The following is a 23,510-nucleotide window of genomic DNA, read 5'->3' on the forward strand; positions in this document are numbered from 1 at the left end:
ACAGATACAAGATATTGTTACTCTCAGCACGTCATGGATGCCTTGGGGGAGAGTTTGTTGGTGACAAAGCGCTGTGCCTCATTGGAGCACTGTCTGAGCACAGGATGCAGAGAAGATGGGCATCAGGGTCACAAGGTATGAATCTACATTATTATTACTATTATTATTATTACTAATAAGTGGGTGATTCAGACCTGATTGCTGGGCTGCTAGGTTATCTGTCCTGCGTTGATAGTCACCGCCCAAGGTGGAGTGTAAATTCGCTGTGGAAGTGTGCGATCGCGTGTGTACGCCGAGCTGCAAAAATCCACTGTGTGCAGTCTGTGCACAGCCCAGGACTTACTCCTACAGTGCGATGAGAACAGGTTGATCGGGGCCGGAGCTGACGTCACATATCATCCCTGAAAACGCTTGGGAACGCCTGCATTTTTCCAGACACTGCCAGTAAATGTTCAGTTACCACCCACAAACGGTCTCTTCCTATCAATCACTGTGTGAACGCCTGTGCGATCTGAATTTTCATACCATCCTGACGCTGACCGGCGATGCCCGTTGTTGTTGGCCGACACACGTGTGCCTTGCGGTGCATACGCATGCGCAGTCTATTGAGATCGCCCGCTGTGTCAAAACGTACAACAGCGATCAGGTCTGAATCATCCCCTCAGTCCCTTCCAAAATCACCACTGAGCAGCTCAATTATTTTCTCTAGATGAAACTGATGGTCCCAGCAAGTCCTAATTGTAGTAATGACTTTACATAGCACTTATATGTCTATTCTGAAAAATAAAGTGTGTTAACCCCTTCAGAATGGCCACTTTCTATCATTAATATCAGTCATTTGTTTATGCAGTGCCCACACAAAACGAGTTTTATGGTAAGAACTTACCCTTGTTAAAACTCTTTCTGCGAGGTACACTGGGCTCCACAAGTCTGGACAATGGGGTGTAGAGTAGGATCTTGATCCGAGGCACCAACAGGCTCAAAGCTTTGACCTTCTTCCCAAGATGCATAGCGCTGCCTCCTATATCACCCCGCCTCACAGCACAGGAGCTCAGTTTAGTTAACCAGCCCAATGCAGTAGCAGGAAAAGAGACGACAATGGTTAGTGGCCACATACACCACACTCTCACGACAAGAGAAGTGTCAGCGGCTAATGCCATACCAACCCAAAGAAGCTAAGTGTGTCAGGGTGGGCGCCTTGTGGAGCCCAGTGTACTTCGCAGAAAGAGTTTTAACTAGTGATGAGCGGATTCGGTTTTACTCGGTTTTACTCGGTTCTCAAAACCGAATCTTATTGGCTCACTGATGTCACGTGTTTTGGATAGCCAATAAGATTCGGTTTTGAGAACCGAGTAAAACCGAGTAAAACCGAATCCGCTCATCACTAGTTTTAACAAGGGTAAGTTCTTACCATAAAACTTGTTTTCTGCTGCGGGGTACACTGGGATCCACAAGTCTGGACAATGGGGATGTCCTAAAGCAGTTCCTTATGGGAGGGGACGCACTGTAGCGGGCACAAGAACCCGGCGTCCAAAGGAAGCATCCTGGGAAGCGGCAGTATCGAAGGCATTGAACCTTATGAAAGTGTTCCCGGAGGACCACGTAGCCGCCTTGCACAATTGATCAAGGGTCGCACCACGTTGGGCCGCCCAAGAAGGTCCAACAGACTGAGTAGAATTAGCCGTAATATGAACAGGAGCTGACAGACCAGCCTTCACATAAGCATGCGCAATCACCATTCTAATCCACCTGGCCAGGGTCTGCTTGTGAGCAGGCCAGCCACGTTTGTGAAATCCAAACAAAACAAAGAGAGAATCAGGCTTTCGAATAGAAGCAGTTCTCTTCACATAGATACGGAGAGCCCGTACCACATCCAAAGACCGCTCTTTGGGAGACATATCAGGAGAGACAAAAGTTGGAACCACAATCTCCTGATTAAGGTGGAACGAAGAAACCACCTTAGGTAAATATCCGGGACGAGTCCTAAGAACCGCCCGGTCACGGTGAAAAATCAGATATGGGGAACTACAAGACAAGGCACCCAAATCCGACACTCTTCTAGCAGAGGCAATAGCCATCAAGAACACCACCTTAAGGGAAAGCCACTTAAGGTCAGCTGAACCAAGAGGTTCAAATGGAGGCTCCTGCAACGCCTCCAAAACCACCGACAAGTCCCAAGGAGCCACAGGCGGGACATAGGGAGGTTGGATATGCAACACACCCCGAGTGAAAGTATGAACATCAGGTAAAGTCGCAATTTTTCTCTGAAACCACACCGACAAGGCAGAAAAATGAACCTTGAGGGAGGCCAGGCGCAGGCCTAAATCTAGGCCCTGCTGTAGAAAAGCCAAAAGTTTGGCTGTACTAAACTTGGAATCGTCATAATGGTTAGATGCGCACCAAACAAAGTAGGAATGCCAGACCCGATGGTAAATCCGAGCAGAGGCCGGTTTCCGGGCCCGCAACATAGTTTTAATGACCTCTTCAGAAAAACCTTTAGCTCTTAAGACGGAAGCTTCAAGAGCCACGCCGTCAAAGACAGCCGGGCTAGGTCCTGGTAGACACAGGGGCCCTGAACGAGGAGGTCTGGGCGTTGTGGAAGTAGAAGTGGATGCTCTGACGATAGGTCTTACAGGTCTGAGAACCAGTGGCGTCTGGGCCACGCCGGACCTATGAGAAGCAGATTTCCTTTTTCTTGCTTAAACTTCCGAATTACCCTGGGCAGGAGTGACACCGGAGGGAACACGTACGGCAGCCGAAACCTCCACGGCACTGCCAGTGCATCCACGAATGCTGCTTGAGGATCCCTTGTCCTTGCTCCGAAGACCGGAACCTTGTGATTGTGTCGAGACGCCATCAGATCCACATCTGGAAGATCCCACCTTTCCACGAGGAGTTGAAACACTTCTGGATGGAGGCCCCACTCACCGGCACGCACGTCCTGATGACTGAGAAAGTCCGCTTCCCAATTCAGGACTCCCGGAATGAATATTGCCGGTAGATGACGTTCTGCCCAACGTAGAATCCGTGAGGCCTCCTTCATTGCCAAACGGCTTCGAGTGCCGCCTTGATGATTTATGTAAGCCACTGTGGTGGCGATGTCTGACTGTACTTGAACAGGACGGTTCTGAATCAAATGCTGGGCTAGGTTCAACACATTGAATTCCAGAATATTGATCGAGAGGAGAGATTCCTCCTTGGTCCACCGACCCTGCAAGGAGTGCTGCTCCAGAACCGCGCCCCAACCTCTTAGACTGGCATCTGTCGTCCACAGGACCCAGTTGGATATCCAGAAGGGACGACCTCTGCACAATTGTCGGTCCTGGAGCCACCAGAGCAGCGACAGACGGACCTCCGGAGTCAAAGAGATCATTTGAGACCTGATCCGGTGAGGCAGGCCGTCCCACTTGGCTAGAATCAGCTTCTGGAGGGGGCGAGAATGGAATTGAGCATACTCCACCATGTCGAATTCCGTTTTTTAGGCATTCAGATCTCGTCATGTTTGACTTGGTCTGAGCACCTGTTATTGATAGGGAAAAAGGCTCAACAACGACTTTTCTTCCTGCGGCGTTTAAGGGCCGCAGGTGTTGGTGCTCAGACCATGTTAAATTTTTACAGGTGCTCGATAGAGAGCATTCTTAGTTATGGGATCGTGGCTTGGTATGGTGGTTGTACTCTAAAAGATCGATGGGCATTAGAAAGAATAAGGAAAATGGCAAGTAAAATCATTGGTATGCCACTGCCTAGTTTTGATGACTTGTACAGGAGTAGGGTTTTAAGCAAAGTCAGGTGTATTTTACTAGATAGTGCGCATCCTTTTAATATGCTTTTTGTAAAACTTCCTTCGCTAAAGAGATTTCGTTCTCTGATAGCTCGTACCAACCGGTTTAGGGTTAGTTTTATTCCATCTGCTGTACGTATGTTAAATGAATGATTCATTTTTATGTCTGTTTTATGTTGTCACCTGCTACTACTTGATGCTTTGTACAATGTAATTTCGTCTGTCAACTTGTTTTAGCTGATGACAATAAACTTGAAACTTGAATGCTGATACTATGAGGCCCAGCACCTGCATTGCCGAATGTATCGACACTTGCGGACGAGAAAGGAAGCAACGAATCCTGTCCTGAAGTTTCAGGACTTTCTCCTGAGACAAGAACAACCTCTGGTTGTGAGTGTCCAACAGCGCTCCCAGATGCACCATGCTCTGAGCAGGGACCAGGGAGGATTTCTTCCAGTTGATGAGCCACCCGTGGGCTTGTAGAAACCGGACCGTCATATCCAGATGACGCAGGAGAAGATCTGGGGAATTTGCCAGGATTAACAAGTCGTCCAGATACGGCAGTATCCTGACCCCTTGACGGCGGAGTACCACCGTCACCACCGCCATAACTTTGGTGAAGACTCGCGGAGCCGTTGTTAAACCACAAGGTAACGCCCAAAACTGGTAATGGAGGTTGCCAATAGCGAACCTCAGGTATTGTTGATGTGACACTGCTATAGGAATATGCAGGTAAGCATCCTGTATGTAAAGAGAGACCATGTAGTCCCCAGGTTCCAAGGCCAGAACTATAGAGCGAAGGGTTTCCATACGGAACTTGGAAACCTTCAAAAACTTGTTCAGTGCCTTGAGGTTGAGAATGGGCTGGGAGGACCCATTCGGTTTCGGGACTAGAAACAGCGGAGAATAGTATCCCCGGCCCCTCTGAGCAAGAGGCACCTGTACTACGACTCCTATATCCAGGAGGGTATGTACCACCGAATGCAGAGTGTTTGCCTTTGTCTGGTCCAACGGGACGTCTGTCTGGCAAAATCGATGAGGGGGTCAGTTTTTGAAGGCTATGGCGTAACCTCGAGTGACGACTTCCCGTACCCAGGCATCTGAAGTGGTCTTCAACCATTCCTGGGTATACCCTAGAAGCCGGTCCCCCACCCTGGGATCCCCCAGGGGGAGGCCCGCCCCATCATGCAGCAGGCTTATCGGACTTGGCTGCTGGCTGACGGGCAGCCCAGGCTCTTTTGGGCTTCGGCTTACCAGGTTTGGAAGTGCGGGCCTGCTTATGGTACGCCTGACCTTTTGCTTTACCTGAAGGACGAAAGGGGCGAAAGGACGTGCCTTTGGCCTTCGACACAGAAGGAGCTGTATTAGGCAGACAGGCAGTTTTGGCAGTAGCCAAGTCAGCCACTATCTTATTTAAGTCCTCCCCAAACAGAATATCCCCCTTGAAAGGGAGTACCTCCAGGGTTTTTCTAGAGTCCAGATCCACAGACCAGGATCTCAGCCACAATATCCTGCAAGCCAGGACTGACGTAGTAGAGGCCTTGGCTGCTAGGATACCGGCATCAGAAGCCGCCTCTTTAATATAGCGAGAAGCTGTGACAATATATGACAAGCATTGTCTAGCATGGTCAGAGGAGATTTCAGCTTCTAACTCCAAGGCCCATGCTTCAATAGCCTCTGCCGCCCATGTAGCTGCAATAGTGGGCCTTTGTGCAGCACCCGTGAGGGTGTAAATCGCTTTTAGAAAACCCTCGACACGTTTATCCGTAGGCTCTTTTAGAGACGTGACGGTAGTGACAGGTAGAGCTGAGGAAACCACTATCCTAGCCACATGTGAGTCTACTGGAGGAGGCATTTCCCAATTCTTAGACAGCTCTGGCGCGAGGGGATAGCGAGCCAGCATCTTCTTTTGAGGCACAAACTTCGTACCCGGGCTTTGCCAGGGTTCCTGACATATATCCACTAGGTGGTCAGAGTGAGGTAAAACTTGTTTAATCACCTTCTGATGCTTGAACCTATCTGGTTTCTTAGGAGGAACGGATGGCTCGGGATCATCCGTTATCTGCAGAATTAACTTAATAGCCTCCAAAAGATCAGGAACATCCACATGTGAACTACCCTCCCCATCAGCCGTATCTGAGTCAGAACCTGTGGGGTCAGTGTATATGCTGTCTTCATCAGACGAGGTGTCAGTGACAGCAGTGGATTGTGAGGAGACGAGCGCTCGCTTAGAGGACCTCTTGGACTTAGGCGAGCGATGGTCAGACTTTTTAGTAGTCAGGGACTGGTTCAACTTCTTTAATTGAGCAGATAAATCGTCCGCCCATGGCGGGGTTAGCTGCAGGGACCACATACGGTTGTACCAGCATTGGGGGTCCCATAGGGGGTGTTATTTTATGAACTAGCATATGCAGAAGCGTGGAAAACGCGGCCCACGGAGGGTCAGTATGTGCCTCCGTTGCCAGTCCCACTGGGGGGCAAGGAGCCCCCAGAACCAGAGCCCACAGCTGCTATATTCTCCCCATATGTGCCTGTGGCTTCAGCAACACCAGCAGTGTGTTCCGCCTTAGAACCGTTACCCTCAGAAGCAGACATGATATAACTTGCAGTATGAGGTAACACAGTACAATTATTAGCAGCACTATATCCCTAAACCCAAACCCCTGCGCAGTGTAGTCAGCACCAGCAGAGATAAAGGAGAGATATGGTGACTAAATCACAGAGAAAAAATAAGAATTTACTTACCGATAATTCTATTTCTCGTAGTCCGTAGTGGATGCTGGGCCTCCGTCAGGACCATGGGGAATAGCGGCTCCGCAGGAGACAGGGCACAAAAGTAAAAGCTTTAGGATCAGGTGGTGTGCACTGGCTCCTCCCCCTATGACCCTCCTCCAAGCCTCAGTTAGGATACTGTGCCCGGACGAGCGTACACAATAAGGAAGGATTTTGAATCCCGGGTAAGACTCATACCAGCCACACCAATCACACTGTACAACCTGTGATCTGAACCCAGTTAACAGCATGATAACAGCGGAGCCTCTGAAAAGATGGCTCACAACAATAATAACCCGATTTTTGTAACAATAACTATGTACAAGTATTGCAGACAATCCGCACTTGGGATGGGCGCCCAGCATCCACTACGGACTACGAGAAATAGAATTATCGGTAAGTAAATTCTTATTTTCTCTGACGTCCTAGTGGATGCTGGGACTCCGTCAGGACCATGGGGATTATACCAAAGCTCCCAAACGGGCGGGAGAGTGCGGATGACTCTGCAGCACCGAATGAGAGAACTCCAGGTCCTCCTCAGCCAGGGTATCAAATTTGTAGAATTTTGCAAACGTGTTTGCTCCTGACCAAGTAGCAGCTCGGCAAAGTTGTAAAGCCAAGACCCCTCGGGCAGCCGCCCAAGATGAGCCCACCTTCCTTGTGAAATGGGCATTTACATATTTTGGTTGTGGCAGGCCTGCCACAGAATGTGCAAGCTGAATTGTACTACACATCCAACTAGCAATCGTCTGCTTAGAAGCAAGAGCACCCATTTTGTTGGGTGCATACAGGATAACAGCAAGTCAGTTTTCCTGACTCCAGCCGTCCTGGAAACCTATATTTTCAGGGCCCTGACAACATCTAGCAACTTGGAGTCCTCCAAGTCCCTAATAGCCGCAGGTACCACAATAAACTGGTTCAGGTGAAACGCTGACACCACCTTAGGGAGAAACTGGGGACGAGTCCGCAGCTCTGCCCTGTCCGAATGGACAATCAGATATGGGCTTTTGTGAGACAAAGCCACCAATTCTGACACTCGCCTGGCCGAGGCCAGGGCCAACCGCATGGTCACTTTTCATGCGAGATATTTCAAATCCACAGATTTGAGCGGTTTAAAATGTGATTTGAGGAATCCCAGAACTACGTTGAGATCCCACAGTGCCACTGGAGGCACAAAAGGGGGTTGTATATGCAGTACTCCCTTGACAAACTTCTGGACTTCAGGAAGTGAAGCCAATTCTTTCTGGAAGAAAATTGACAGGGCCGAAATTTGAACCTTAATGGACCCCAATTTGAGGCCCATAGACACTCCTGTTTGCAGGAAATGCAGGAATCGACCGAGTTGAAATTTCTTCGTGGGGCCTTCCTGGCCTCACACCACGCAACATATTTTCGCCACATGTGGTGATAATGTTGTGCGGTCACCTCCTTCCTGGCTTTGACCAGGGTAGGAATGACCTCTTCCGGAATGCCTTTTTCCCTTAGGATCCGGCGTTCCACCGCCATGCCATCAAACGCAGCCGCGGTAAGTCTTGGAACAGACATGGTACTTGCTGAAGCAAGTCCCTTCTTAGCGGCAGAGGCCATGAGTCCTCTGTGAGCATTTCTTGAAGTTCCGGGTACCAAGTCCTTCTTGGCCAATCCGGAGCCACGAGTATAGTTCTTACTCCTCTACGTCTTATAATTCTCAGTACCTTGGGTATGAGAAGCAGAGGAGGGAACACATACACCGACTGGTACACCCACTGTGTTACCAGAACGTCCACAGCTATTGCCTGAGGGTCTCTTGACCTGGCGCAATACCTGTCCAGTTTTTTGTTCAGGCGGGACGCCATCATGTCCACCTTTGGTCTTTCCCAACGGTTCACAATCATGTGGAAGACTTCCCGATGAAGTCCCCACTCTCCCGGGTGGAGGTCGTGCCTGCTGAGGAAGTCTGCTTCCCAGTTGTCCACTCCCGGAATGAACACTGTTGACAGTGCTATCCCATGATTTTCCGCCCAGCGAAGAATCTTTGCAGTTTCTGCCATTTCCCTCCTGCTTCTTGTGCCGCCCTGTCTGTTTACGTGGGTGACTGCCGTGATGTTGTCCCACTGGATCAATACCGGCTGACCTTGAAGCAGAGGTCTTGCTAAGCATAGAGCATTGTTTTATGTGGAGAGAAGTCTCCAGACTTGATCACACTCCCTGGAAATTTTTTCCCTGTGTGACTGCTCCCCAGCCTCTCCGGCTGGCATCCGTGGTCACCAGGACCCAGTCCTGAATGCCGAATCTGCGGCCCTTTAGTAGATGAGCACTCTGCAGCCACCGCAGAAGAAACACCCTTGTCCTTGGAGACAGGGTTATCCGCTGATGCATCTGAAGATGCGATCCGGACCATTTTTCCAGCAGATCCCACTGAAAAATTTTTTGCGTGAAATCTGCCGAATGGAATCGCTTCGTAAGAAGCCACCATTTTTCCCAGGACCCTTGTGCAATGATGCACTGACACTTTTCCTGGTTTTAGGAGGTTCCTGACTAGCTCGGATAACTCCCTTGCTTTCTTCTCCGGGAGAAACACCCTTTTCTGGACTGTGTCCAGAATCATCCCTAGGAACAGCAAATTGTCGTCGGAAACAGCTGCGGTTTTGGAATATTTAGAATCCACCCATGCTGTCGTAGAACTACTTGAGATAGTGCTACTCCGACCTCCAACTGTTCTCTGGACCTTGCCCTTATCAGGATATCGTCCATTTTCTTTGAAGAAGAATCATCATTTCGGCCATTACCTTGGTAAAGACCCGGGGTGCCGTGGACAATCCAATCGGCATCGTCTGAAACTGATAGTGACAGTTCTGTACCACGAACCTGAGGTACCCTTGGTGAGAAGGGCAAATTGGGACATGGAGGAAGCATCCCTGATGTCCCGGGACACCATATAGTCCCCTTCTTCCTGGTTCGCTATCACTGCTCTGAGTGACTCCATCTTGATTTGAACCTTTGTATGTAAGTGTTCAAATATTTCAGATTTAGAATAGGTCTCACTGAGCCGTCTGGCTTCAGTACCACAATATAGTGTGGAATAATACCCCTTTCCTTGTTGTAGGAGGAGTACTTTGATTATCACCTGCTGGGAATACAGCTTGTGAATTGTTTCCAATACTGCCTCCCTGTCGGAGGGAGACGTTGGTAAAGCAGACTTCAGGAACCTGCGAGGGGGAGACGTCTCGAATTTCCAATCTGTACCCCTGGGATACTACTTGTAGGATCCAGGGGTCCTGTACGGCCCCAGCGTCATGCTGAGGACTTGGCAGAAGCGGTGGAGGGCTTCTGTTCCTGGGAATGGGCTGCCTGCTGCAGTCTTCTTCCCTTTCCTCTATCCCCGGGCAGATATGACTGGCCTTTTGCCCGCTTGCCCTTATGGGGACGAAAGGACTGAGGCTGAAAAGACGGTGTCTTTTTCTGTGACTTAGGGTAAAAAAGGTGGATTTTCCAGCTGTTGCCGTGGCCACCAGGTCCGATGGACCGACCCCAAATAACTCCTCCCCTTTATACGGCAATACTTCCATGTGCCGTTTGGAATCTGCATCACCTGACCACTGTCGTGTCCATAAACATCTTCTGGCAGATATGGACATCGCACTTACTCTTGATGCCAGAGTGCAAATATCTCTCTGTGCTCTATAGTCAATAAAATACTGTCCCTGTCAAGGGTATCAATATTTTCAGTCAGGGAATCCGACCAAGCCACCCCAGCGCTGCACATCCAGGCTGAGGCGATAGCTGGTCGCAGTATAACACCAGTATGTGTGTATATACTTTTTAGGATATTTTCCAGCCTCCTATCAGCTGGCTCCTTGAGGGCGGCCGTATCTGGAGACGGTAACGCCACTTGTTTTGATAAGCGTGTGAGCGCCTTATCCACCCTAAGGGGTGTTTCCCAATGCGCCCTAACTTCTGGCGGGAAAGGGTATACCGCCAATAATTTTTTATCGGAGGAAACCCACGCATCATCACACACTTCATTTAATTTATCTGATTCAGGAAAAACTACATGTAGTTTTTTCACACCCACATAATACCCTTTTTTGTGGTACTTGTAGTATCAGAAATATGTAACACCTCCTTCATTGCCCTTAACATGTAACGTGTGGCCCTAAAGGAAAATACGTTTGTTTCTTCACCGTCGACACTGGAGTCAGTGTCCGTGTCTGTGTCTATGTCGACCGACTGAGGTAAATGGGCGTTTTAAAGCCCCTGACGGTGTTTGAGACGCCTGGACAGGTACTAATTTGTTTGCCGGCCGTCTCATGTCGTCAACCGACCTTGAAGCGTGTTGACATTATCACGTAATTCCTTAAATAAGCCATCCATTCCGGTGTCGACTCCCTAGAGAGTGACATCACCATTACAGGCAATTGCTCCGCCTCCTCACCAACATCGTCCTCATACATGTCGACACACACGTACCGACACAGCACACACACAGGGAATGCTCTGATAGAGGACAGGACCCCACTAGCCCTTTGGGGAGACAGAGGGAGAGTTTGCCAGCACACACCAAAACGCTATAATTATACAGGGACAACCTTTATATAAGTGTTTTCCCTTATAGCATCTTAATATATAATCATATCGCCAAATAAGTGCCCCCCCCTCTCTGTTTTAACCCTGTTTCTGTAGTGCAGTGCAGGGGAGAGCCTGGGAGCCTTCCCACCAGCAGTTCTGTGAGGGAAAATGGCGCTGTGTGCTGAGGAGATAGGCCCCACCCCCTATTCCGGCGGGCTCTTCTCCCGGTTTTTCTGAGACCTGGCAGGGGTGAAATACATCCATATAGCCTCAGGGACTATATGTGATGTATTCTTTTTAGCCAGAAAAGGTATTAACATTGCTGCCCAGGGCGCCCCCCCCAGCGCCCTGCACCCTCAGTGACCGTTGGTGTGAAGTGTGCTGAGAGCAATGGCGCACAGCTGCAGTGCTGTGCGCTACCTCATGAAGACTGAAAAGCCTTCAGCTGCCGGTTTCTGGACCTCTTCTTACTTCGGCATCTGCAAGGGGGTCGGCGGCGCGGCTCCGGTGACCCATCCAGGCTGTACCTGTGATCGTCCCTCTGGAGCTAGTGTCCAGTAGCCTAAGAAGCAAATCCATCCTGCACGCAGGTGAGTTCACTTCTTCTCCCCTAAGTCCCTCGTTGCAGTGAGCCTGTTGCCAGCAGGACTCACTGAAAATAAGAAAACTATCAAAACTTTTACTCTAAGCAGCTCTTTATGAGAGCCACCTAGATTGCACCCTTCTCGGCCGGGCACAAAAACCTAACTGAGGCTTGGAGGAGGGTCATAGGGGGAGGAGCCAGTGCACACCACCTGATCCTAAAGCTTTTACTTTTGTGCCCTGTCTCCTGCGGAGCCGCTATTCCCCATGGTCCTGACGGAGTCCCAGCATCCACTAGGACGTCAGAGAAATCCGTAATACAGTATATCTTTGTGAAAATCCTATATTAAATAACACTTGACGCACCAAGCCCCCTCAGGTTATAGAATATAGGGATAGCAAGTTGAGTGAAAGACATGAGATGGACACCACTCAGCTTTCAATGCACACACAAATAGTCACAGTTTGTACAATGCAGAGGTTATTACAGACAATAATACTGCACTGACTAGCTTACACAGCTATATAGTCAATAGATATAACACTACACAGTAAGAAACTGGATGTATATCACAGGGTAATTGTACTATAAACCCCTGACTAAAGGTACTCTTTCTTACTAACACTGACTAAAAAGGCAGGTAGAATACTTAAGTGTCATGTAAAGGCACAGCGCTGACAACCAGGCGGCTTTACATAGGAGGATTCGCCCAAGCAGTCCCAGGAACAGTGAGCTGAGGAGTAATGGCGCCGCAGACACTGACAGGGAGGGAGGAAAAGACAGAGATGCAGCTCCAGGGTGGGAACACTTGCTGGAAATGGCGCCCTGGGGCTGGGGGAGGGGCTTCAGGTCTAAGCCTTATCCCCCTTGCTGGCAAAACCACCGGGTACTGTGGGCGATATTAAAATCGGTTTTAAGAGCAAACCTGACCTGCGCCCATGCCCTGGTGATCTAGTGGGATCGCCTGTATCCACAGTGTCCACCGCCAGCGCGCGAGGGCCGCCTCCCACTGACCGCACCGGATCACGATAAAGACCGGGTCCCGCGAGCAGGACCCACTTACCACCTCCCGAAGCGCGGCCACGCGATCCTGGAGAGCCCCAGCCGTGTGTGTCTAACATGAAGAAAACCGGGGCCTCCACTGTAGGTACCCGGCAACCAGGGCTCGGGAGTGTACAGCGCCACTGGGGAGAGCTGGAGCTGCAGCAGTGAATGTCACAAGACATTTACCCCTGCTGCTGCCCTTGAAGTCTTCACTTTTTACCTCATAAAAAGCTTTTCTCAGGGCTGCTTGGAGCAGCCCCTCTGTTAAGTGCCTGCTTACTGCAGCACCAACTGACAAACTGAGCTCCTGTGCTGGGAGGCGGGGTGATATAGAAGGCGGCGCTATGCATCTTGGGAAGAAGGTCAAAGCTTTGAGCCTGTTGGTGCCTCGGATCAAGATCCTACTCTACACCCCATTGTCCAGACTTGTGGAGCCCAGTGTACCCGCAGCAGAAATTGCACTTTGTACGCCCACTATGATGCTGCACCAGATCTTCTCCCCATGCCTGCAACACAGAAGATTTTAGAGGTAACAGCATTGTGTTATATTCTGATTGGAAGCCATGGTTATTCTTCAGTAACTGAACGTCACCAGAGATTCACTTTATAAAGAAACATAATCATTTATGATCTATGATCTTACAGATCTTACATTAATACCGTGTTTCCCCGATAATAAGACACTGTCTTATTATTTTTTTTCCAACAAAAAACACCATAGGGCTTATTTTCGGGGTAGGGCTTATTTTAATTAACATTGACAGCAAATGTAAAAAAACAGGTGCCACCATGCCCCCAGTCCTGCTTTTACAGCCCCCAGTCCTCCTTTTACAGCCCCCATGCCCCCAGTCCTGCTTTCACAGCCCCCAGTCCTCCTTTAACAGCCACCATGCCCCCAGTCCTGCTCCTCACCTACAGCACTTTCCAGTTCCAGTTCTTCTTCTTGCTTTCTGCCAGCGCCACTGCTACTCCGCTCCCGCCGTGTACAGAAGCCGCGTGATGTGCGCGGTGACATCATGTGCAGGGCGCAATGCATCCCTGGGACTTGGAGATGGAGTCTTCAGTACTGTACAGCATCCCTCAAGCAGGGCGGCGGTGAAGGGGGTTAGCGGGGGTGGAGCTGGGGGCATTGAATTTAGTGCACGGACTCGGGTAATAAGAATTTTGATAGGGCTTATTTTCGGGGTAGGGCTTATTTTGGACCAGTTTCCAAAAGCAAGGGTAGGGCTTATTTTCGGGGTAGGGCTTATTATCGGGGAAACACGGTATCTGTGTGAACCTAGGGGTTCATTCCGAGTTGATCGTAGCTGGATCATCTTCCCTGACATGCGGGGGGGTGCCCAGCACAGGGCTAGTCCGTCCCGCATGTCAGTCGGCCCTCCCCCCCCCCCCCCCCTTCCCACACAAATACAAAAGCATCGCACAGCGGCGATGCTTTTGTATTTGTGGAGTAACTCCCGGCCAGCGCAGCTCCTGCGGCTGGCCAGGAGTTGACCCCCCCCACTGGTCCGGCCACGCCTGCGTTGGCCGGACCGCGCCCCCTAAACGGCGGCTTAACGCCGCCGTCCAGCCCCCGATCTCAGAGGCGATCGCTAGGCAACGACGGCTGCCATGCCTAGCGATCGCCTCTGATGCGCAGTTCCGACTCGATCGCTGCGCTGCGACAAACTGCAGCGAGCGATCGGGTCGGAAAGACCCCCCTAGTCTCTTGTGCATCATAGATGTGCAAACAATTATGGGCAGACTAGATGGGCCAAGTGGTTCTCATCTGCCGCCAGAATTCTATGTTTCTAATTTTAGTTCCTCTTTTGCTTGAACGATATGATCCATATTGGATATGCAAATGATGGAATTGGCTTTTGGGCTGTATACTGTATTATCCTCATTTGCAGGCCGCATCCTATAGTATTTCACCCCACAACTGCCTGGGAGAGAGCTTACACCGTGTGTAAATGACTGAACTCTTCTTTTGAGTCAGACTGTATTATGAGTTATGCTTATGCCTGGGTGGCTTTTGTTCATGCAGTTCCTTTGCCCCATGATCACTTGCCGTCAGGATCCATGTAGGAATGAGCATTATGTAGTATTTGAAAGGTGGTGTTTCATTCTTGTTTTTCCCCCCATACCTATAAAGTTCACAGTGCGCAATGTAAGAACCTCATTCTGTTACATGTGACACTCTTTAAGTAACCTTGAACTGTCTTGAGGTTGTAGATCTAAACCAGCCATAAGGTTGCAGTGAATGCTGTGACTGGCACAGGAGAGGCACTGGTTGCCAACCTCTGATATAGGGTTTAAATTGGGCCTGTTGCCAACACACATTAGAGCAATGCATTTTTCTCTAACGTCCTAAGTGGATGCTGGGGACTCCGTAAGGACCATGGGGAATAGCGGCTCCGCAGGAGACTGGGCACATCTAAAGAAAGCTTTAGGACTATCTGGTGTGCACTGGCTCCTCCCCCTATGACCCTCCTCCAAGCCTCAGTTAGATCCCTGTGCCCGAACGAGAAGGGTGCACACTAGGGGCTCTCCTGAGCTTAGTGAAAGTTTTAGTTTAGGTTTTTTATTTTCAGTGAGACCTGCTGGCAACAGGCTCACTGCATCGAGGGACTAAGGGGAGAAGAAGCGAACTCACCTGCGTGCAGAGTGGATTGGGCTTCTTAGGCTACTGGACATTAGCTCCAGAGGGACGATCACAGGCCCAGCTTGGATGGGTCCCTGAGCCGCGCCGCCGGCCCCCTTACAGAGCCAGAAGGCAGAAGAGGTCCGGAAAATCGGCGGCAGAAGACGTCCTGTCTTCAACAAGGTAGCGCACAGCACTGCAGCTGTGCGCCATTGCTCTCAGCACACTTCACACTCCGGTCACTGAGGGTGCAGGGCGCTGGGGGGGGCGCCCTGAGACGCAATAATAAACACCTTGGATGGCAAAAAATGCATCACATATAGCTCCTGGGCTATATGGATGCATTTAACCCCTGCCAAAATACATAAAAAACCGGGAGATAGGCTCCGCCCCCTTATCGGCGGCCTTATCTCCTCAGCACACTGGCGCCATTTTCCCTCACAGCTCCGTTGGAGGGAAGCTCCCTGGCTCTCCCCTGCAGTCACTACACTACAGAAAGGGTTAAAAAAGAGAGGGGGGCACAAATAAGGCGCAGTATTAACTATACAGCAGCTATAAGGGGAAAAACACTTATATAAGGTTATCCCTGTATATATATAGCGCTCTGGTGTGTGCTGGCAAACTCTCCCTCTGTCTCCCCAAAGGGCTAGTGGGGTCCTGTCCTCTATCAGAGCATTCCCTGTGTGTGTACTGTATGTCGGTACTTTTGTGTCGACATGTATGAGGAGAAAAATGATGTGGAGACGGAGCAGATTGCCTGTAATAGTGATGTCACCCCCTAGGAGGTCGACACCTGAGTGGATGAACTGTTGGAAGAAATTACGTGACAGTGTCAGCTCTGTATAAAAGACAGTGGTTGACATGAGACAGCCGGCTACTCAGCTTGTGCCTGTCCAGACGTCTCATAGGCCGTCAGGGGCTATAAAGCGCCCGTTACCTCAGATGGCAGATATAGACGCCGACACGGATACTGACTCCAGTGTCGACGGTGAAGAGACAAATGTGACTTCCAGTAGGGCCACACGTTACATGATTGAGGCAATGAAAAATGTTTTACACATTTCTGATAATACGAGTACCACCAAAAAAAGGGGTATTATGTTCGGTGAGGAAAAACTACTTGTAGTTTTCCTGAATCTGAGAAATTAAATGAGGTGTGTGATGATGCGTGGGTTTCCCCCGATAACAACTGATAATTTCTAAAATGTTATTGGCATTATATCCTTTCCCGCCAGAGGTTAGGGTGCATTGGGAAACACCCCCTAGGGTGGATAAAGCGCTCACACGCTTGTAAGGGCTCTATCCTCTCCTGAGATGGCCGCCCTTAAGGATCCTGCTGATAGAAAGCAGGAGGGTATCCTAAAATGTATTTACACACATACTGGTGTTATACTGCGACCAGCAATCGCCTCAGCCTGGATGTGCAGTGCTGGGTTGGCGTGGTCGGATTCCCTGACTGAAAATATTGATACCCTAGATAGGGACAGTATATTTTTGCCTATAGAGCATTTGAAAGATGCATTTCTATATATGCGTGATGCACAGCGGAATATTTGCCGACTGGCATCAAGTCTAAGTGCGTTGTCCATTTCTACCAGTAGAGGGTTATGGACACGTCAGTGGTCAGGTGATGCGTATTCCAAACGGCATTTGGAAGTATTGCCTTATTAAGGGGAGGAGTTATTTGGGGTCGGTCTTTCAGACCTGGTGGCCACGGCAACAGCTGGGAAATCCACGTTTGTACCCCAGGTCGCCTCTCAACATGAGAAGACGCCGTATTATCAGGCGCAGTCTTTTCGTGGATAAGCGGGCAAAAGGTTCCTCATTTCTGCCCCGTGACAGAGGGAGAGGAAAAAGGCTGCAGAAATCAGCCAGTTCCCAGGAACAGAAACCCTCTCCCGCCTCTGCCAAGCCCTCAGTATACGCTGGGGCTTTACAAGCAGAATCAGGCACGGTGGGGGGCCCGTCTCAATGAATTTCAGCGCGCAGTGGGCTCACTCGCAAGTAGACCCCTGGATCCTTCAGGTGATATCTCAGGGGTACAAATTAGAATTCGAGTCGTCTCCCCCTCGCCGTTTCCTAAAGTCGGCTTTACCGATGTCTCCTTCTGACAGGGAGACAGTTTTGGAAGCCATTCACAAGCTGTATTCCCAGCAGGTGATAATCAAGATACCCCTCCTGCAACAGGGAACGGGGTATTATTCCACACTGTTGTGGTACCGAAGCCGGACGGCTCGGTGAGACCGATTCTAAATCTAAAATCTTTGAACACTTACATACAGAGGTTCAAATTCAAGATTGAGTCACTCAGAGCAGTGATTGCGAACCTGGAAGAAGGGGACTACATGATGTCTCGGGACATCAAGGATGCTTACCTTCATGTCAAAATGTACCCTTCTCACCAAGGGTACCTCAGGTTTATGGTACAGAACTGTCACTATCAGTTCAGACGCTGCCGTATGGATGGTCCACGGCACCCCGGGTCTTTACCAAGGTAATGGCCGAAATGATGATATTCCTTCAAAGGAAGGGAATTTTAGTTATCCCTTACTTGGACAATTCCCTGATAAGGGTAAGATCCAGGGAACAGTTGGAGGTCGGTGTAGCACTATCTCAGGTAGTGTTGCTGCAGCACGGTTGGATTCTCAATATTCCAAAATCGCAGCTGGTTCCGACGACTTGTCTTCTGTTCCTAGGGATGATCCTGGACACAGTCCAGAAAAAGGTGTTTCTCCCGGAGGAGAAAGCCAGGGAGTTATCCGAGCTAGTCAGGAACCTCCTAAAACCGAGCCAAGTCTCAGTGCATCAATGCACAAGGGTTCTGGGTAAAATGGTGGCTTCCTACGAAGCAATCCCATTCGGCAGATTCCACGCAAGAACTTTCCAGTGGGACCTGCTGGACAAATGGTCCGGGTCGCATCTTCAGATGCATCAGCGGATAACCCTGTCACCAAGGACAAGGGTGTCCCTCCTGTGGTGGTTGCAGAGTGCTCATCTTCTAGAGGGCCGCAGATTCGGCATTCAGGACTGGGTCCTGGTAACCACGGATGCCAGCCTGCGAGGCTGGGGAGCAGTCACACAGGGAAGGAATATCCAGGACTTATGGTCAAGCCTGGAGACATCACTTCACATAAATATCCTGAAGCTAAGGGACATTTACAATGCTCTAAGCTTAGCAAGACCTCTGCTTCAAGGTCAGCCGGTGTTGATCCAGTCGGACAACATCACGGCAGTCACCCACGTAAACAGACAGGGTGGCACAAGAAGCAGGAGGGCAATGGCAGAAGCTGCAAGGATTCTTCGCTGGGCGGAAAATCATGGGATAGCACTGTCAGCAGTATTCATTCCGGGAGTGGACAACTGGGAAGCAGACTTCCTCAGCACGACCTCCACCCGGGAGAGTGGGGACTTCACCCAGAAGTCTTCCACATGATTATAGACCGTTGGGAAAAACTCGACAGGTATTGCGCCAGGTCCAGGGACCCTCAGGCAATAGCTGTAGACGCTCTGGTAACACCGTGGGTGTACCAGTCAGGGTATGTGTTCCCTCCTCTGCCTCTCATACCCAAGGTACTGAGATTGATAAGATGGTGAGGAGTAAGCACTATATTCGTGGCTCCGGATTGTCCAAGAAGGACTTGGTAACCGGAACTTCAAGAGATGCTCACGGAGGATCCGTGGCCTCTACCTCTAAGAAGGGACCTGCTCCAGCAAGGACCCTGTCTGTTCCAAGACTTACCGCGGCTGCGTTTGACGGCATGGCGGTTGAACGCCGGATCCTGAAGGAAAAAGGGCATTCCGGATGAAGTCATCCCTATCCTGATCAAAGCCAGGAAGGATGTAACCGCAAAAACATTATCACCGCAATTGGCGAAAATATGTTGCGTGGTGCGAGGCCAGTAAGGCCCGACGGTGGAAATTCAACTGGGTCGATTCCTACATTTCCTGCAAACAGGAGTGTCTATGGGCCTGAAATTGGGGTCCATTAAGATTCAAATTTCGGCCCTGTCAATTTTCTTCCAAAAAGAACTAGCTTCAGTCCCTTAAGTTCAGACGTTTGTAAAAGGGGTACTGCATATACAGCCTCCTTTTGTGCCTCCAGTGGCACTTTGGGATCTCAATGTAGTTTTGGGTTCCAAAAGTCACATTGGTTTGAACCACTTAAATCTGTGGAGTTAAAATATCTCACATGGAAAGTGGTCATGCTGTTGGCCCTGGCCTGGGCCAGGCGCGTGTCAGAATTGGCGGCTTTATCCTGAAAAAGCCCTTATCTGATGTTCCATTCGGACAGGGCGAAATTGAGGACTCGTCCTCAGTTTCTCCCTAAGGTGGTTTCAGCGTTTCACCTGAACCAACCTATTTGTGGTGCCTGCGGCTACTAGGGACTTGGAGGACTCCAAGTTGCTAGACGTTGTCAGGGCCCTGAAAATATATGTTTCCAGGAGGGTTGGAGTCAGGAAATCTGACTCGCTGTTTATCCTGTATGCACCCAACAAGCTGGGTGCTCCTGCTTCTAAGCAGACTATTGCTAGTTGGATTTGTAGTACAATTCAGCTTGAACATTCTGTGGCAGGCCTGCCACAGCCAAAAATCTGTAAATGCCCACTCCACAAGGAAGGTGGGCTCATCTTGGGCGGCTGCCCGAGGGGTCTCTGCTTTACAACTTTGCCGAGCAGCTACTTGGTCAGGAGCAAATACGTTTGTAAAATTCTACAAAATTGATATCCTGGCTGAGGAGGACCTGGAGTTCTCTCATTTGGTGCTGCAGAGTCATCCGCACTCTACCGCCCGTTTGGGAGCTTTGGTATAATCCCCATGGTCCTTACGGAGTCCCCAGCATCCACTTAGGACGTTAGAGAAAATAAGAATTTACTTACCGATAATTCTATTTCTCATAGTCCGTAGTGGATGCTGGGCGCCCATCCCAAGTGCGGATTGTCTGCAATACTTGTACATAGTTATTGTTACAAAAATCGGGTTATTATTGTTGTGAGCCATCTTTCAGAGGCTCCTCTGTTATCATGCTGTTAACTTGGTTCAGATCACAGGTTATACGGTGTGATTGGTGTGGCTGGTATGAGTCTTACCCGGGATTCAAAATCCTTCCTTATTGTGTACGCTCGTCCGGGCACAGTATCCTAACTGAGGCTTGGAGGAGGGTCATAGGGGGAGGAGCCAGTGCACACCAGATAGTCCTAAAGCTTTCTTTAGATGTGCCCAGTCTCCTGCGGAGCCGCTATTCCCCATGGTCCTTACGGAGTCCCCAGCATCCATTACGGACTATGAGAAATAGAATTATCGGTAAGTAAATTCTTATTTTTTTCCACTGAAACAGTATACAGACTAAAAATACACTAGGAACTCTTAGCAATGCTGGTTACAGAGCTGTAGAGGGGGGCGGGAAAGTGGGTGTAAAATACCTAAGCCTGTCTGGGGGCCCGAGCTAGCTAGAGAGGCTCCCCTTCAGTGATGGTATACACAGGCAGGGTTGTCACAGGGGTCAGGGACACCCCGTGCACTGAAAAGGGGGCGTGGACTCATGGGAAGAGGGCCTTGCACCCCGACCCTGGTTGGAGCGTGCCTAGCATTCCTGGAGTTGCTGGGCTGCCCCCGGAGACTCGTCTGGCTGCAACGCTGGCTCCTACACTGTGACAGAAGCCCAGTGCTGCACGATAATGTCACAGTGCAGTACCCGGCTCCCTGTTACTGAGGAGGAGCCTGTATTTTGGTGTCACCCGGGTGTGGTCCGCAATCCCCTAGTGACGCCACTATTCACGAGCATCATTGTCTCACCTCCTTCGCACTTGCTCACAGTCCTTAGAAGCGAGACCCTGTAGATCACCTGCTGGCCCTTAGCAGGACACTACATGACTTCTACTCATGAAGTACTGTTTTAAAGTAAATTGATTTGTTTATTTTTCAATAATTTAAATACTGTTTCCTGTCACTGTATGGCTGTGTTGTGTGAAGGTGACACGTCCACTTTAACTTAGCCCCCACCTGCCAGCAGTCCTGTGGTGAAATATAAAATTAGCTTATGCAGATCGTTCAGTATTAATTAATCTGTTTGTGGGCTTCATAAGAAATTTTAAAAACTGTACAATTGTGATGGCTTGTAGCCCACTGATCAATTACAGCCTCTCATCTGCACACACTTCAAGCCAACGACACAGAAATTTGAGTGGTTTAGTTATAGTATAAAATTGAACTTATTCTTGAGGGCATCATTACAAAATGTAATCAACTTTTTATTTTTAAGTATAAGGAATGTAATGCCCTTTAATGTTAAAATAACATGAGCTCACTTTGTTCCCCCAGATGTGCACTTCTTGTTGTGAAGGGAATATCTGTAACCTGGCGTTGCCTAGAAACGAGACGAATGCCATCTTTGCAACAACATCTCCCCTCAGTAACTCTCAGAGACATTCGCTCCACATCTTCAGCCTCTTATTATGTATTTTATACACCTTGTGGATTCTCATAACGTAGATTTCAAAACCGTCAACAAGAATGGGGCCAACTATTAAACTGTATAAAGGGTTTATTTATGCCACTTTCCGTGTAATGTAGGTTGTACATTTTGTAGATAATCTTTTTTTTATGTTCTGATCATTTAAAAATCACTAGATTGTTTTGCAAGAACAAATGTATTATTGCCTAGTGGTTAAATGATGTTTATATAAGTTTCATGAGACTAGAACAATGGCTGCCTTTAAAGGGGGGTACTCACGGAGAGTTCCATGCTTAAAATCTAAGCAATCTGACTAGATTGCTTAGATTTTAAGCACAGATCACTCGTGTGTACCCCCCTCAGCGATAGCGATGCGCGGCCTCGCAAATCGCTATCGCCGGTGCTAGATTGGCCTGCATGCAGGCCAATCTAGCACGTCGCTCATTTCACCCGCTGGGTGAAATAAGCGCCCCCCCCCCCCCCGCATCGCTCAGCACACATCTCTCCCGTCTATATGGGCCTTAAGAGTCTTTTTCTAATTGACTCAAGAAACAAAATTACTTTTGAATGTGCTATATCTGGTATCGCTCATGTTGTCTACACATAGTATAGAAACACATTTGGTCAGCAGAAGTTTTATTGACTATGCAGACTTTTTTGCACTCCTGTCATGGTTCCCAGAGAAAGAGATAGTCTATTTTCTCAGTGATGTCATTGGTTCCTTGTAAATGGTTAGACTGCATTCTCAGTGATGTCACTGGATTGTTGTGAATGATTAGGCTACACTCACTGGTTTGTTGTGAGTGGATAGGCTGCATTTTCAGTGATACTGTTGTTAGTGGATAGGCTGCATTTTCAATGATGTCACTAATTTGTTGTGAGTGGATAGGCTGCATTCTTAATGATGCCACTGGTTTCTGGAAAATCAATATGCTGTATGATCAGTGATGTCACTGGTATCTAGTGAATGTATATACTATATTCTCAGTGATGTCATTGATTTCTGGTAAATGGTTAGGCTGCATTCTCAGTGATGTCACGGGATTGTTGTGATTGGATAGGCTGCATTTTCAGTGATGTTGTTAGAGTGGATAGGCTGCATTTTCGGTGATGTCAATGGTTTGTTGTGAGTGGATAGTCTGCATTCTCAGTGATGTCACTGGTTTCTGGTAAATCAGTGGGTTGTGTGATCAGTGATGTCACTGATATCTAGTGAATGTATACGCTGTATTCTCAGTGATGTCACTTGTTTCTGTTAAATTGATCAACTGTATTTTCAGTCACGACAGTGGCTTCTGGTGAACAGATAGAATGTATTTTCAGTCAAGTCACTGGCTCCTGGGTTGCATGTTCATGAATATTGCTTTATTGCACAAAGTTGTTGCTTTCACTGGTTTTAGGGCATTGGTTCACTTTAAATGAAAAAAAAAAAAAAAGTTTTATCTTTTGTACAAATTAGGGAGCCACGACTACAAACTTTGCTTGCAGGAAATATTACTTTATTTTGTGGTATGTAAATACAATCCGTTTTAGGGCCTCTGCTTGCTGCGTGGATGGGTGCACAGATGTTTCTGTTCTACCAGCTTGAGTTTTGCAATAGCTCAGAAATGGTGGAAATTGGGCCTCATCCAACACTTCACATTGGACATATTTTGCACCTTCCAGTAGCACTTTGGCAAAAACGCACATTTGCCCAGTTTGAAAAAAA

At 49.0% G+C, this 23,510-nt stretch overlaps 1 protein-coding gene across 1 annotated transcript in view; it reads left to right on the forward strand.

The window, feature by feature from the left end:
- Window positions 1-22,244, forward strand: part of LYPD6 (LY6/PLAUR domain containing 6) — a 197,884-nt gene extending 175,640 nt beyond the window's left edge. Inside the window, exons 5-6 of the mRNA XM_063932303.1 lie at window positions 5-135; window positions 21,670-22,244. Coding sequence (XP_063788373.1) covers window positions 5-135; window positions 21,670-21,840 — 302 coding nt within the window. The 3' untranslated portion in view covers window positions 21,841-22,244. The remainder of the gene's footprint in view (window positions 1-4; window positions 136-21,669) is intronic.
- Window positions 22,245-23,510: the final 1,266 nt, after the last annotated feature.

Source organism: Pseudophryne corroboree, chromosome 7 (assembly GCF_028390025.1).
Source record: "Pseudophryne corroboree isolate aPseCor3 chromosome 7, aPseCor3.hap2, whole genome shotgun sequence".
NCBI classification, from domain to species: Eukaryota; Metazoa; Chordata; class Amphibia; order Anura; family Myobatrachidae; genus Pseudophryne; species Pseudophryne corroboree.